At 27.5% G+C, this 15358-nt stretch overlaps 1 protein-coding gene across 1 annotated transcript in view; it reads right to left on the bottom strand.

The window, feature by feature from the left end:
- Nucleotides 1-10688, bottom strand: part of LOC110647206 (WAT1-related protein At5g07050) — a 60890-nt gene extending 50202 nt beyond the window's left edge. Inside the window, exons 1-2 of the mRNA XM_058151373.1 lie at nt 10495-10688; nt 10315-10377 (exon numbers count right to left, since the gene is read on the bottom strand). Coding sequence (XP_058007356.1) covers nt 10315-10377; nt 10495-10574 — 143 coding nt within the window. The 5' untranslated portion in view covers nt 10575-10688. The remainder of the gene's footprint in view (nt 1-10314; nt 10378-10494) is intronic.
- Nucleotides 10689-15358: the final 4670 nt, after the last annotated feature.

Raw genomic sequence — 15358 nt, 5'->3', positions numbered from 1 at the left:
GAACCACACACTCCATATGAGAATAATTATTTATAATATTAGGTACACTATAAAAAAAAAGAAAAAAAAAGGAGAAAAAAATAATAATAAAAGGGAGAAGAAATGCTTATCATGATGTAAAAATGCTAGTATGTATGTACTGTTCATTATTGTCATTCAAATTAAAAGAAATACACCCAAAGTAATTAAAGTAAATGAGTTTGGGGGTGGTATTTTTAGGGACAATCATCAAGAGAAGATACAAGATACAAGCTTAAACTATCAAAGTGTCCCTCCATTTTATGTATTTTGTAAAATATGCTAGCAATTGAAAATTCTCATTGTGTATTTCTCTCCTTTTTATATCTAAAAAAAGAAAAGAAAGAAAAAAGAAAGAAAAAGAAAAATTATAAAAAAAAGAGAAAAAAAGAAAAAAAGAGAGGAAAGAAAAAAAAAGTAATAAGAGGTGTACCTTATGTTTTTCAATATTGAAAATATTCTCATGCTTTGAATCCTTTTTACCCTTTTTCTTCTTAGCCTCATTTTGAACCCCATAGCCCCATTACATCCCTAAAAAGACCTTTGATCTCTTGATAATACTTGCTACATTAGTGGAGATAGGAGTAGGAAGTTTGCCTATGAGATTGGAAATTCATTCATTAAATTCCATCATTCTATATAGAGACACTTTGGCTATTAATTGATCTAGAATTCTTTTTGAGCATGACTTTCTCTTTTGATCGGTTGGTTTGGGAATTTTGGATGATAATTGACTTGATGGCTAAGCGGTGAAAGCTTGGATAAGCATTAGATTCTTTGCATCTTGAAGGATGGGTATATGGATTGTTGGGTGGCTAAAGGTATGTTAAGTTACTTTAATAGGTAATTTTCATAGCTCTTTGGACAAGGCACCCCTAAAATTGCATTATATTTTAAAGTTTTCTTGAGGACAAGCAAATATTTGAGTTTGGGATTATTTGATACATGCATTTTGCATTGCCATTTAGGTTAGATTTTGTCACGACCCAACCTATGGGCCGGACCGGCACTAGGACCTTGGCTAGCCTAAAGCCCCCGAGGCCCGTAGTAAGCTTAACTATTCACTCAACCCAACTCTAAGGCCCATTTGGGCCCAATTTCAAGAAATTAACCGGACATAGTCCGGCCATAAAGTGGACCTTTCAACGGGGAGTTTTTGACTCACTCGACCTGTAAACAAAATATATCATCAATTGAGGAGCTCAGCTCGCCCTCCACATACTCATATCAACATAAAGATAAATGGGAGCTCAGCTCCCTCATCCAGTCCATCAAACATGCATATAAAAATTTTACAGGTCCACATAACAATTTATATTTCAGACCCGAATCATTTAAACATTTCTAACACATGCGAAAATTCTAGGAGTAAATAAAATTACACAAATATTGATAAACAACCTGCGAAGGAGAAAAGCAGGTTAACTACAATAAAATCCTCTTGTAGCCTGAAAAAATATTGAACAGGAGTGAGCGTTCAACTCAGAGAGTAAAATATCAATTTTAACCATAATCTCTATAACTATCTAAAACTAATGCACCCTGTGGAGTGAAATGCAGTATCAGCAATAAATTCACATCATAACAGCAAAAAGGTAATTTGGAGCACTCACACACCCAACAATATCAATCATATATATATGGGAGCTGATCCCTTATACAGCTCTCTTAATTCCAACTGTGCCAGCGAAGAACTCAGCTCGGACTTCCACTTAATAACCAAATCGGGGTCCCAGCGAAGAACTCAAGCCGTGTCTACCCCGAAGGACCTGGTCCCAGCGAAGATCTCAAGCCGTGTCTACTCGTCCTATCCATAGTCCACACCACATCACACGCACGCCAACGCACACACATTGCTCCAAATTACCACAACAACATACATGGCACTTTCACAGTTATGAATGCAACATAAATCATGCCTAAAGTTTATCTACATAGATATATGCATATAAGTGATGCATGGGCATGCTTGAACATATAATAATAGTGAAATTACAATTAAAATTAATATTTTACTCACAAACTTGACAGCAATCACTGTGGCGGCTAGGCGGAGGAAGAAGGTTGTCCCGACTCACCTGACAATTACATTACAATTATTTAATACAATTGACTCAATACAAATCAAGAAAAGACCAAATACGTCCTAAGTCGTGCCGAAAATTCAGCAGAGTCTCCCCTATACCTAGGACCTACCCAACCTGCAAAATGGCTCAAAACACACTTCTATATTCACAATCCATATATCCACAGCTCAATCATATCACACAGCCTCTCCTGGGCCCATCAAATCAGTCATCCATCACAATATGTAAAATTTCAATTTAGTCCTTATAATTGATCATTTTTGCAAAAACTACCCAAATAAGCTCTAAAAATTCTAAAACTTTGCCCCACGGTCCTTAGCAATATTACTAGGCTATTGCAAAAAGAATCATAATTTTCCGAGCTACCAAGAATATTTTATGGATTTTTAATCCTATTTAAGCACTAGAAAATTACTAAAAAGCAAGTTTCGGGTTTACCTTTCCCTATTCTGACTTCTGGAACGCGCTCGAGACGTCTGACAATGGGGGGGGGGGGGGGTAGCCAAAACCTTGGTCCAATTCGGAGACTTTTTCGATAACGGGTCTGTCTGGCCGAAAATTCACAGACCTGGTCAACTGTCGAATTTCTGCAAATTGAGGATACCTACACGAAGCCCACAACACGGGGGTTAGTATATAAATTTTTCAGAAATTTCTAGGCTCATTTAATGCTCGGAAAGACACTGCGAAGTTCCGTGGGACCCACCGAAAAATGGTGTCGAAAAAATTTGAAATTTATGTCGCCACGAAGCTCTCGACGAGTGGAGCGCTCTGGAACTCTCGGTTTTCTTGTGGGGTTCACGGTTTGTGAGAAATCTAGCCTGAAAGTCAAAATGGGATAAAACTTCCCGGGCAAAAATTGGACAAACCGCTTGATGGATTTCGGTGTTCTTGGTGTCTCTGGAAAGCTCTCGACGAGTAGATGAGTTTAGACACAAGACCCTGTCCGATTGGTGGCCGGATCGGCTGGATTTTGGCCGGGAAGGTGAACGGTCGCACGCGCGCTGCGGTCGCTTCTGGAGCCGTTTTCCGGCGTTCCAGGTGGCGGCCGGCGATGGGGGAGGGCTGAGGCGGCACGCCGGCGAGGTGGGGAGGTAGGGAGGTGGCGGCGCGGAAGGGGAGGAGGGAGGAGAGAGAAAAGAGAGAGAGAAGGGGAGAAGGTCGGACGCGCGCAGGGAAGGGAAGAAGAAAAAGAAAAGGCCGGTCCGATTCGACCGGTCCGATCCGGTCCAGTTCGATTTGGCCGTTTTGATTCAGGATACAAAATTTTTGAATTTTTACTCTACCTCGGGACCGAAAACGAGGTCCAAAAATTTCAAAAAAAATTCCAGAAAACTCAGAAAAATTCGTAGATTCCAAATATATTTTTAGTTTTGCCACGTGGTCTTTAAATTAATTTTTAAAAATCATCAAAGTTTATATTTTCGAAAAATCGAACCCGATTTTTAAAATCCGAAAAATCTCAAAAAAATTCCTAAAATTTAAATAAAATTAAAATACAAAAAATGCTCATAAAATAATAAAATTTAAAATTTTAGGGTGTTACAGATTTCATGGCCATTTCATTTATTTGTTAGTTACTTTTAGCTAATTTTATTAGTTATTTAGATAATTTTTCATAATTATCAATTTTTGAGTTAATTTGTAATTTATTTTGTTTTGTAGGTGAAAATGGTGTTTTTGAGGGACTAAAAAGTAATTGTGCCAGTGAGCAGTGATTCTCAGAGCCAAAATTATCAAAATAAAGCTTAAAAGTTGAAGAATGCAAAGTGGCCAAAATCTGCATAACCTACTGCATAAGTTATGCAGTTCTACACAGGGAGAAGAAGAAATTTTCCAAACCTACCGAAATCTGCACAAGTTACCGCATAACTTATGCATATTCGTGCCCTGCTTATGCAACTTCACAAAAAACTGCATAACTTATGCAGTCTCATACCCTGCTCATGCAACTTCACGGAAGAGCACCCAAACTTGCTGAAATCTGCACAACCAGCTGCATAACTTATGCAGTCTCACGCCTCACTTACGCTACATCACAGGAAGCACCTAGCATTACCAAATTTGCTCAGAATCTGCATAGGAAGCTTGCACAACTTGTGCAAGTCTTCATAATGAGCTGACAAAAGAATTTTTACACATGAATCCCTTCCTCAAACACATCATTTTTAGGGTTATTTGTCAGAAAGTATAAATAGTGCCCTTACCTCATTTTTGGCAAGAAGAAGAAAGAGAGGAAGACAGAAAAAGGAGGCAGAAAAACAGAGGAGCAATCGACTTCCATTCTAGGGGAGCAGAATCTAGCTTCTTCTTATCTTCTTCACCATTTTCTACATTTCTCCTATCGGGTTTCTTTAGTTTTAGTTTAAGTTTATTTTCATGATTTATTTCCTCTTTTACTTAGAATTTCTTGTGTTAAACATGAATTGTGAGTAGTTTTCCTTGATTCTAGAGTAAGGAATGTAATATTTTAGTTATTTTTATGGATTTGAACTGGGTTAGTCCCAATTTAATAAAATTTATGAGGTTTAATCCATTTCTTGTGTGCTTATTCACATGCTTAATTAAGGGCCCCATTAAGTTATGTTCTTAATCCTTGGTTGAAGCACCAAAAGGAGAAAATCAAGTGATAGTTAATTAAGAAATTAGACTTAATTAACTTAGATCTAGAAATAGACTAAGGGTTAAAAGGGTTTTAATAGATTGATTAAAGAACCTAATGGGTCTGGTTAATTTTAACTCCACGAAAGTAGGATTAAGTTAATTAAGGCACTCTTTGTCTCACTCGAAAGAGTTTTCAAAGGATTTTAGAATTAATCTCCTTTAAACCTATAAATTTCATGGATTGGGCTAGCTAGGGAAAATCCCAAAATGACTTAAATATGAACCCTTAACTCCCGAATCGTCTTTTATCAATTATTGCTTGGAATTTTACTTTTGAGTGTTTAGTTTAATCTCATTTTATTAATTTTCCTTATTAATATTATCAATTTCTTTATTTTGCGAATTATTAAATTAGTCATTGTTTGAATTTAGTTTTGCATTTTCATACCTTATGCTTCAAATTCTTAAATTTCTTTTATTAATTTGATTAAAATATAATTTTAACATATTTTATTTTACATCAAAAATTCAATTGAAAACACAACTCTCTGTGGGAACGATATCTTTTTCTATACTACTTGAACGACCCGTGCACTTGCGGTTGGGACACATCAATATTTTTAAAGTAAGAATAAAACAATATTTTATAGGAATCATCATTATATGATATAATTTTTATTTTTTATAATATCTACAAATAAAATTTATTAAAAATAAAAATAAAGTTTTTGTAAGTAGTAACCCATGAGAGAAACATTTCAGTTGTGGGATCAACGAATTTTTGATTCACTAATCAATAGAAGAATTATCAACTAAAATCATAAAAGAGTAGAGCTAGCTAGCAATTCCAATCTAATATATCTAACCTTAATTTGGCTTTGAAAATAAGTAAAAAAAAAAAAAATTATTTTTGTTCTCTTCTCATAATTCGAATATTATATATTAAGGATGGTCAATTATAATCTTCTTTATTTTATTATTGTAATTAGAGTTTCTAATATATTTACCCCACTAAATTATTATCGACAAAGTGATGATCAACTTTAAATAATGGACGACCTAAAATAGCACTATATAACCCTATTTAACATAGGAGCTCTTTTAGTTAAATGCATAATATTTATTTGATGGATTCAAGTTTAAGTATTTATTTTTGCCTGTTTGGCATTATGTTTGGAGAGCCAAAATTACTTTTCTGAATAAAAGTATAATTTTAGATGCTATTGAAAAAAGTAATTTGGAAAAAGTCATTTTATTGTTTTACTGTTTTTATGACTAAAACTTATCAAATTTAACTTTAAATTATTTTTAATACTTTTTTATTAGTATATTTTAAAAAGTGATTTTCTCAACAGCAGTTTTAACAGCAATATCAAACAGACTCGTAATATTTAATTATGATTAAATAGGTTCAAAATTAAATTTTGGATTAAATAAATTTTTGTACTTTCTAATTAAAGCTAAATAAGTTCTCACTTAATAAAATTTTATTTTTTTAATAATAAATTTTTTTCTTAATTTTAATAAAATTACTAAAAAAAATAATTTGTTAGAAACTTATAGAAAAATAATACAATTTCAGAAAATCACAAAGAAAAAGAGAACGAGAAAAAGATGTGAAAAAAAAATGAAAATAAGAAAAAGTTGAAGAAAAGGAGGATAATGAGAGAATAAATAATGAAACTAGAGAAAAAATGAGAAAAAAAGGATGATGAAGATGAGAAAAAGGAATTGAGAGAAAAATAAAACTAAAAAAGGAAAAAAAAATGAATGTAAGAAAAGAAAAGAGAAGAAAATGAAGAAGATGTAAAAAGATGACCAAGATAAGAAAAAGGATTAGAAAGAATAAAAGAATAGGAGAAAGAAAAAGAGAAGAATTTAAATTGTATGATATTAAACAAATTACCGATGGATTTACGAATTCGTAGGTAAAATCCATTGTTGCATCAGTAGGTTATTGTAATGTTTGACTTGATATTTTTATGATCTTTAATTTTTTTTTTAGTTGAGAAATTGAGAGAGTGAAAACTCGAACGTAAATTTATCAAGTAAATAATATACTTCTGATCATTGAACTAACTCAGGTTAGGCCTAATTATTCTACTCGATATGGATGGGATGGGCTTAAGGAAGGGGGAAGGAAGTATAGATGGCTATTTTGGATTCGACTTCTAATTTGTACAAAATATAAATTTTTATGAATTTAAACAATCAATAAAAATAAGAGGTTAAATTAAAATTAATCTGAAAACTTAATTCAAAAATAACTCTTTGATTGAATTAATCAACTTTAACATTAACTTAAATTAACAAAAATTAATATTTCAATTCAGAGTAATCCATAATCTATAAATTAATAGACTCAAATTTATTTTAATTTCCATAATAACTCAATGGAGATGATTCAACCTAACCTACTATTAAAAAAAAATTTAAATAAATATCAACTTTAAACACCTTAAACTTGAATAACTTTAACTCTAATATCTGAATATATTTATCTTTAGTAAAATAATCGATAACTATTAGAATAATTATTATTATTCCCAAACTAGCAGAAATATATTTATATATACTCACCCAAAAAGACCCAAGAAGAAGATGTTTACACAAACGGGTAAACTGATTTTGCTTTCATTTTTCCTGCACAAAACATCCATCAACTGAAAGACTTATATTCTCTGAGTTTCATGTTTAAAATTAAATAAAATACAGTAATTTGTTAAATTTTCACCTTGTTCTGTTTAAAATGCTCTACTTAATTATTGAAAATATATTTTATAAGAAGAATACTTACAAGGAATTTACTTCCTTATAAATATGATATAAATGTATTTAATATATAAATTAATTTTTTTTAAAAATAATAATGTCCACAATATAATTTAAAATGTAATAAATTAAATAATAAAATAGTAAATTATATTACACTTAATTAAGAAATTACAACTTATCAAGTACCTCCTAGGTAAGTTATTTCATTTGTTAAAAAAAATACAAAATGGCCTACTTCTTAATAAATTAATTTGATAATATAAACTAAACAAGACATTTTTTTTAACATTTCTCAAAAAAATCTAACATATTATATCTTTGCGTTAATAAAATTAAGTACTAACACAAAAACTAATATAAAGAATTTAGAAAATTTGATAACCTCCAAAAGTCATGAGCTCCGTTAGATAACTTGCAAATTTAAATCCCTAGTTGAATGAAAGATCTGTGTTTCTAGAATACTCTTCTTTTAAAAATAAAACACCCTAATAACAACATATTTAATAACTCCATTAAAAGAGAAAAAATATAATAAAAACTCAAGGTCTATCTACGATGATATATTTGAGGATTTATTCACTTAAAATTTATTAATAATGATATATCTAAGATAATATATCTAAAATTTATTCTAAATAGATACATATCTGAAAATTATTAAAAAAAAACTAATAGAAAATAAAGGATAAGAGTTGCAACCAAAGAAAAACTCACAAGAGCCACGCAAATAAAAGATCAATGAAAAGGAGACAACAAAAAAGAAAAGATAAGAAAAATAGCGAAGAAACAGAAGTTTATAGAAAAATGATAAAACTCTTTTTTTAGAAATTTTTTACAAAGGTCATTGAAAATTTTAAAAAATATATATTTTTAAAGTAAGAATAAAATAATATTTTATAGGAATCATCATTATACCATATAATTTTTATTTTTTATAATATCTACAAATAAAATTTATTAAAAATAAAAATAAATTTTTTGTAAGTAGTAACCCATGAGAGAAACATTTCAGTTGTGGGATCAACGAATTTTTGATTCACTAATCAATAGAAGAATTATCAATTAAAATCATAAAAGTGTAGAGCTAGCTAGCAATTCCAATCTAATATATCTAACCTTAATTTGGCTTTGAAAATAAGTAAAAAAAAATAAAAAAAATTATTTTGGTTCTCTTCTCATAATTGGAATATTATATATTGAGGATGGTCAATTACAATCTTCTTTATTTTATTATTGTAATTAGAGTTTCTAATATATTTACCCCACTAAATTATTATCGACAAAGTGATGATCAACTTTAAATAATGGACAACCTAAAATAGCACTATGTAACCCTATTTAACATAGGAGCTCTTTTAGTTAAATGCATAATATTTATTTGATGGATTCAAGTTTAAGTATTTATTTTTGCCTGTTTGACATTACGTTTGGAGAGCCAAAATTACTTTTCTGAATAAAAGTATAATTTTAAATGCTATTGAAAAAAGTAGTTTAGAAAAAATCATTTTATTATTTTAGTGTTTTTATGATTAAAATTTATCAAATTTAACTATAAATTATTTTTCAATACTTTCTAACTAGTATATTTTAAAAAGTGATTTTCTCAATAGCAGTTTTAACAGCAATATCAAACAGGCTCGTAATATTTAATTAGGATTAAATAGGTTCAAAATTAAATTTTGGATTAAATAAATTTTTGTACTTTCTAATTAAAGCTAAATAAGTTCTCACTTAATAAAATTTTATTTTTTAATAATAAAATTTTTTTCTTAATTTTAATAAAATTATTAAAAAAAATTTCTTAGAAACTTATAGAAAAATAATACAATTTTAGAAAATCACAAAGAAAAAGAGAACGAGAAAAAGATGTGAAAAAAAAATGAAAATAAGAAAAAGTTGAAGAAAAGGAGGATAATGAGAGAATAAATAATGAAACTAGAGAAAAAATGAGAAAAAAAGGATGATGAAGATGAGAAAAAGGAATTGAGAGAAAAATAAAACTAAAAAAGGAAAAAAATGAATTTAAGAAAAGAAAAGAGAAGAAAATGAAGAAGATGTAAAAAGATGACCAAGATAAGAAAAAGGATTAGAAAGAATAAAAGAATAGGAGAAAGAAAAGAGAAGAACTTAAATTGTATGATATTAAACAAATTACCGATGGATTTAATAATTCGTAGGTAAAATCCATTGTTGCATCAGTAGGTTCTTGTAGTGTTTGACTTGATATTTTTATCATCTTTAATTTTTTTTTTTTTAGTTGAGAAATTGAAAGAGTGAAAACTCGAACATAAATTTATCAAGTAAATAATATGACTCTGATCATTGAACTAACTCAAGTTAGGCCTAATTATTCTATTTGATATGGATGTGATGGGCTTAAGGAAGGGGGAATGAAGTATAGACAGCTATTTTGGATTCGACTTCTAATTTGCACAAAATATAAATTTTTATGAATCTAAACGATCAATAAAAATGAGAGGTTAAATTAAAATCAACATGAAAATTTAATTCAAAAATAACTCTTTGATTGAATTAATAAACTTAACATTAACTTAAATTAATAAAAATTAATATTTCAATTCAGAGTAATCTATAAATTAATAGACTCAAATTTATTTTAATTTCTATAATGACTCAATGGAGATGATTCAACCTAACCGACTATAAAAAAAAAAAAACTAAAATTTAAATAAATATCAACTTTAAATACCTTAAATTTGAATAACTTTAACTCTAATATCTGGATATATTTGTTTTTAATAAAACAGTCGATAACTATTAGAACAATTATTATTGCCGAACTGACAGAAATATATTTATATATACTCACCCAAAAAGACCCAAGAAGAAGATGTTTACACAAACGGGTAAACTGATTTTGCTTTCATTTTTCCTGCACAAAACATCCATCAACTGAAAGACTTAAATGGACAACATCCTGACAATGAAATTAGGGAAAATAATTATATAATAATAGGCAAATTAAATATAAAAAGAGAGGAAAAATTACCTTTCAAAGAGGAGTGCGAGAAGAGCAGTGGTTAAAGTCCCAAAAGCATGTCCATATGCAACAAGAACATAACGACTCATGCCCTTATCAAGAGTGACCTTAGAAATTATGTTGAAAGCTGAATAACAGAAATTGCTGAATATACACAAGAAGTAGGGTTTTGAATTTTCTAATATCAATATAATATTTTTGTCTCTTTTACTCTCAAATTCCCTATTCACCCTGAAAATTATCTCCTTCCATTTCCATGCACGCCCACAACTTTAATCCTTCATCATCAGAACCTATATATAGAGGTGGCAATTCATGTTTGAGTTATCTCCAGTCTTCTTTTTTTCTTTTTTTTTTTTTTTTTATTTTTATACATAATTTTATTCATGTTGAGTTAGATTCGGCTGAATAGTTTTTCGAATGACTTTAATTTTTTAGAAAAATTTATTGAAAAATAAATTTTGTTTATTTAATTTTTAAATTAAAATTAAGTTGATTAAATTAATTTAAATGTATCAATTTTAAATTAAATTATAAGAATCGATGGGCTAACATTTAATTTTATAAATTATTTTAAATTTTTTAAAATTAAAATAAATTATAAATTAAATTAAAGAATAGTAAAAAAAAAATTAAAAGAGTGGAGATTCGACAGTAAGATAAATAATATTATTTAGCCATTGGAGTCTGACTAGGACAAGCCAGGAGTGAAAATCAAAATATTCCTCCAGTTCTTCTGTATGCTTTTTCAAAAGTAAGCACAAGTGCTTTGTGATTATGATGTGTGCTTACGGGGAATATTGTCTTAGAATCTTTTTAATTAATGGAGAATCCTATTTGTTTATTGCGTTTGATGTGTTGTTGGCTAGATATTAAAACATCTTTCGTTTTTAGATTTGATTTATTATAAATTTAAAATATAAAATATATAATAAAATTTAAATTTTATTTATTTATATTTTAAATTTATAATAAATTAAATTTAAATAAAAATTTCCATAATATCAAGTAGTTAGAATGTTTTATTTATGATATAATAATTTTATTTTATTTATTTTTGATAATAATTGATTGATTTTTAAAAAATCATTTAATTTTCTAAATATATTAATATTTTAATTAATTTGACATATAAAATATATATGAGTGAAATAATATGAATTACGTATATTGGCTAACTATGATTAAAGAGAAAATATAGATATAATTTAATTAATTAGCCAACAAAGAGGAATCTGGTGAGTGCGGCTGATTCACTGCAATGAGATATTTTTGCCCACTCAAACGACTAGGATTATTAATAATGATTTTAAGGCTCCATTTATTTCATAAAAAATAATTTATATATAAAAAAAATTCTATGGAAAATATTTTTCAATATTAAAATATTTTCATTTTTTTGTTATAATGTTAAATTAATCATATGTATTTATTTCATGTATCAAGCATTGATCATAGGAGTTATGAATGCTCTCAATGAGTAATTCATTAGAAACTACACACTCTACAATGGACTGGTGTAACAATAATACTTTGAGATGAAATGCTGCTCTTTAAAAAAGAAATATTTCGAGTTTCATTATCAAAGGATATCTCAATAGATACAATGATGTCAACCTGAGACACATTTATATTGCTTCTTTGTCAGAACAATTATAACCTGAATTATAGCGAGCAATTTTGGCAACCTATAAAGACATGACTCAGATAACTCTGGGAGAAACTCATCAAATGACGTTAGCCATTCTTGAAAAAACATGTGATCAGCAGCGCTTTCGAATCTTTGAACCTATTCTTCATAGTGTCCTGATTTATATTGATGATATTATGCTATTTTCAAAAAATAGTTCAGCCTATAAATAACTTTTGACTCAATTTCACTATTTGGTCCAATAATATAGGATTATTCTATCTCAAAAAGAGTCACTGCCTAATATTGAATTTCTTAGAATGAAATTTGAAAATGGAATGTACCAGCCTTGGACTCAAATTATTATTGTAATAGTCTGAGTCATCAGAATCCATGTTATTGCCATACAAATCTTTTTTACACGAGCTTCCAGGTTCATCAAAGAGCTTAGTATCAGTGTCCATATCTCATTAGATTCTATGAATATTCTCAAATCTCTGAACTGTAGTCTAGTACTTCTTCAGGTTTTAAAAACGAAAAATTACATCATATTTTAAAAAATGAAAGTCATTGTCCTTATAAATGAATTAGTTTTTCCTTTGATGAAGAAAATTTTCCATTAACTAATTTTCTTGAGTGTCTTAAACACTAAAGATACGGAAGAAAAATATTTTTTATAAAATAAATGGAGTCTAAATGTAGTATGAAAATATATGCATTTATGGTTAATTTTTTTTTATTAATAAAAAAGAAAAGAAAGAGATGTCACTTAATAATGATTATTGAATTATAATTTTAATATTTAAAATAAATTATAAAACTTTGAGGTGGTCTAATATTCTCTGAGTTTCATGTTTAAAATTAAATAAAATACAGTAATTTGTTAAATTTTCACCTTGTTCTGTTTAAAATGCTCTACTTAATTATTGAAAATATATTTTATAAGAAGAATACTTACAAGGAATTTACTTCCTTATAAATATGATATAAATGTATTTAATATATAAATTAATTTTTTAAAAAAATAATAATGTCCACAATATAATTTAAAATGTAATAAATTAAATAATAAAATAGTAAATTATATTACACTTAATTAAGAAATTACAACTTATCAAGTACCTCCTAGGTAAGTTATTTCATTTGTTAAAAAAAATACAAAATGGCCTACTTCTTAATAAATTAATTTGATAATATAAACTAAACAAGACATTTTTTTTAACATTTCTCAAAAAAATCTAACATATTATATCTTTGCGTTAATAAAATTAAGTACTAACACAAAAACTAATATAAAGAATTTAGAAAATTTGATAACCTCCAAAAGTCATGAGCTCCGTTAGATAACTTGCAAATTTAAATCCCTAGTTGAATGAAAGATCTGTGTTTCTAGAATACTCTTCTTTTAAAAATAAAACACCCTAATAACAACATATTTAATAACTCCATTAAAAGAGAAAAAATATAATAAAAACTCAAGGTCTATCTACGATGATATATTTGAGGATTTATTCACTTAAAATTTATTAATAATGATATATCTAAGATAATATATCTAAAATTTATTCTAAATAGATACATATCTGAAAATTATTAAAAAAAAACTAATAGAAAATAAAGGATAAGAGTTGCAACCAGTAAAAAAACTCGTCAGTAGCCACGCAAATAAAAGATCAATGAAAAGGAGACAACAAAAAAGAAAAGATAAGAAAAATAGCGAAGAAACAGAAGTTTATAGAAAAATGATAAAACTCCTTTTTATTGAAATTTTTTTACAAAGGTCATTGAAAATTTTAAAAAATATATATTTTTAAAGTAAGAATAAAATAATATTTTATAGGAATCATCATTATACCATATAATTTTTATTTTTTATAATATCTACAAATAAAATTTATTAAAAATAAAAATAAATTTTTTGTAAGTAGTAACCCATGAGAGAAACATTTCAGTTGTGGGATCAACGAATTTTTGATTCACTAATCAATAGAAGAATTATCAATTAAAATCATAAAAGTGTAGAGCTAGCTAGCAATTCCAATCTAATATATCTAACCTTAATTTGGCTTTGAAAATAAGTAAAAAAAATAAAAAAAATTATTTTGGTTCTCTTCTCATAGTTGGAATATTATATATTGAGGATGGTCAATTACAATCTTCTTTATTTTATTATTGTAATTAGAGTTTCTAATATATTTACCCCACTAAATTATTATCGACAAAGTGATGATCATCTTTAAATAATGGACAACCTAAAATAGCACTATGTAACCCTATTTAACATAGGAGCTCTTTTAGTTAAATGCATAATATTTATTTGATGGATTCAAGTTTAAGTATTTATTTTTGCCTGTTTGACATTACGTTTGGAGAGCCAAAATTACTTTTCTGAATAAAAGTATAATTTTAAATGCTATTGAAAAAAGTAGTTTGGAAAAAATTATTTTATTATTTTAGTGTTTTTATGACTAAAACTTATCAAATTTAACTTTAAATTATTTTTCAATACTTTCTAACTAGTATATTTTAAAAAGTGATTTTCTCAATAGCAGTTTTAACAGCAATATCAAACAGGCTCGTAATATTTAATTAGGATTAAATAGGTTCAAAATTAAATTTTGGATTAAATAAATTTTTGTACTTTGTAATTAAAGCTAAATAAGTTCTCACTTAATAAAATTTTATTTTTTTAATAATAAATTTTTTTTCTTAATTTTAATAAAATTATTAAAAAAAATTTCTTAGAAACTTAAAGAAAAATAATACAATTTTAGAAAATCACAAAGAAAAAGAGAACGAGAAAAAGATGTGAAAAAAAAAATTGAAAATAAGAAAAAGTTGAAGAAAAGGAGGATAATGAGAGAATAAATAATGAAACTAGAGAAAAAATGAGAAAAAAAGGATGATGAAGATGAGAAAAAGGAATTGAGAGAAAAATAAAACTAAAAAAGGAAAAAAATGAATTTAAGAAAAGAAAAGAGAAGAAAATGAAGAAGATATAAAAAGATGACCAAGATAAGAAAAAAGATTAGAAAGAATAAAAGAATGGGAGAAAGAAAAGAGAAGAAAGAGTGAAATGGAATAAAATAGAATGATTGAAGTGGGAGAAAAAGTGAATTTATGTAGAATAATTTTCAATAGAAATAGATTATAAAACTCGAACATAAATTTATCAAGTAAATAATATACCTCTAATCATTGAACTAACTCAAGTTAGGCCTAATTATTCTACTTGATATGGAT

Source organism: Hevea brasiliensis, chromosome 8 (assembly GCF_030052815.1).
Source record: "Hevea brasiliensis isolate MT/VB/25A 57/8 chromosome 8, ASM3005281v1, whole genome shotgun sequence".
Classification (NCBI taxonomy): domain Eukaryota; kingdom Viridiplantae; phylum Streptophyta; class Magnoliopsida; order Malpighiales; family Euphorbiaceae; genus Hevea; species Hevea brasiliensis.
This window is presented reverse-complemented; position numbering and strand designations above follow the sequence as displayed.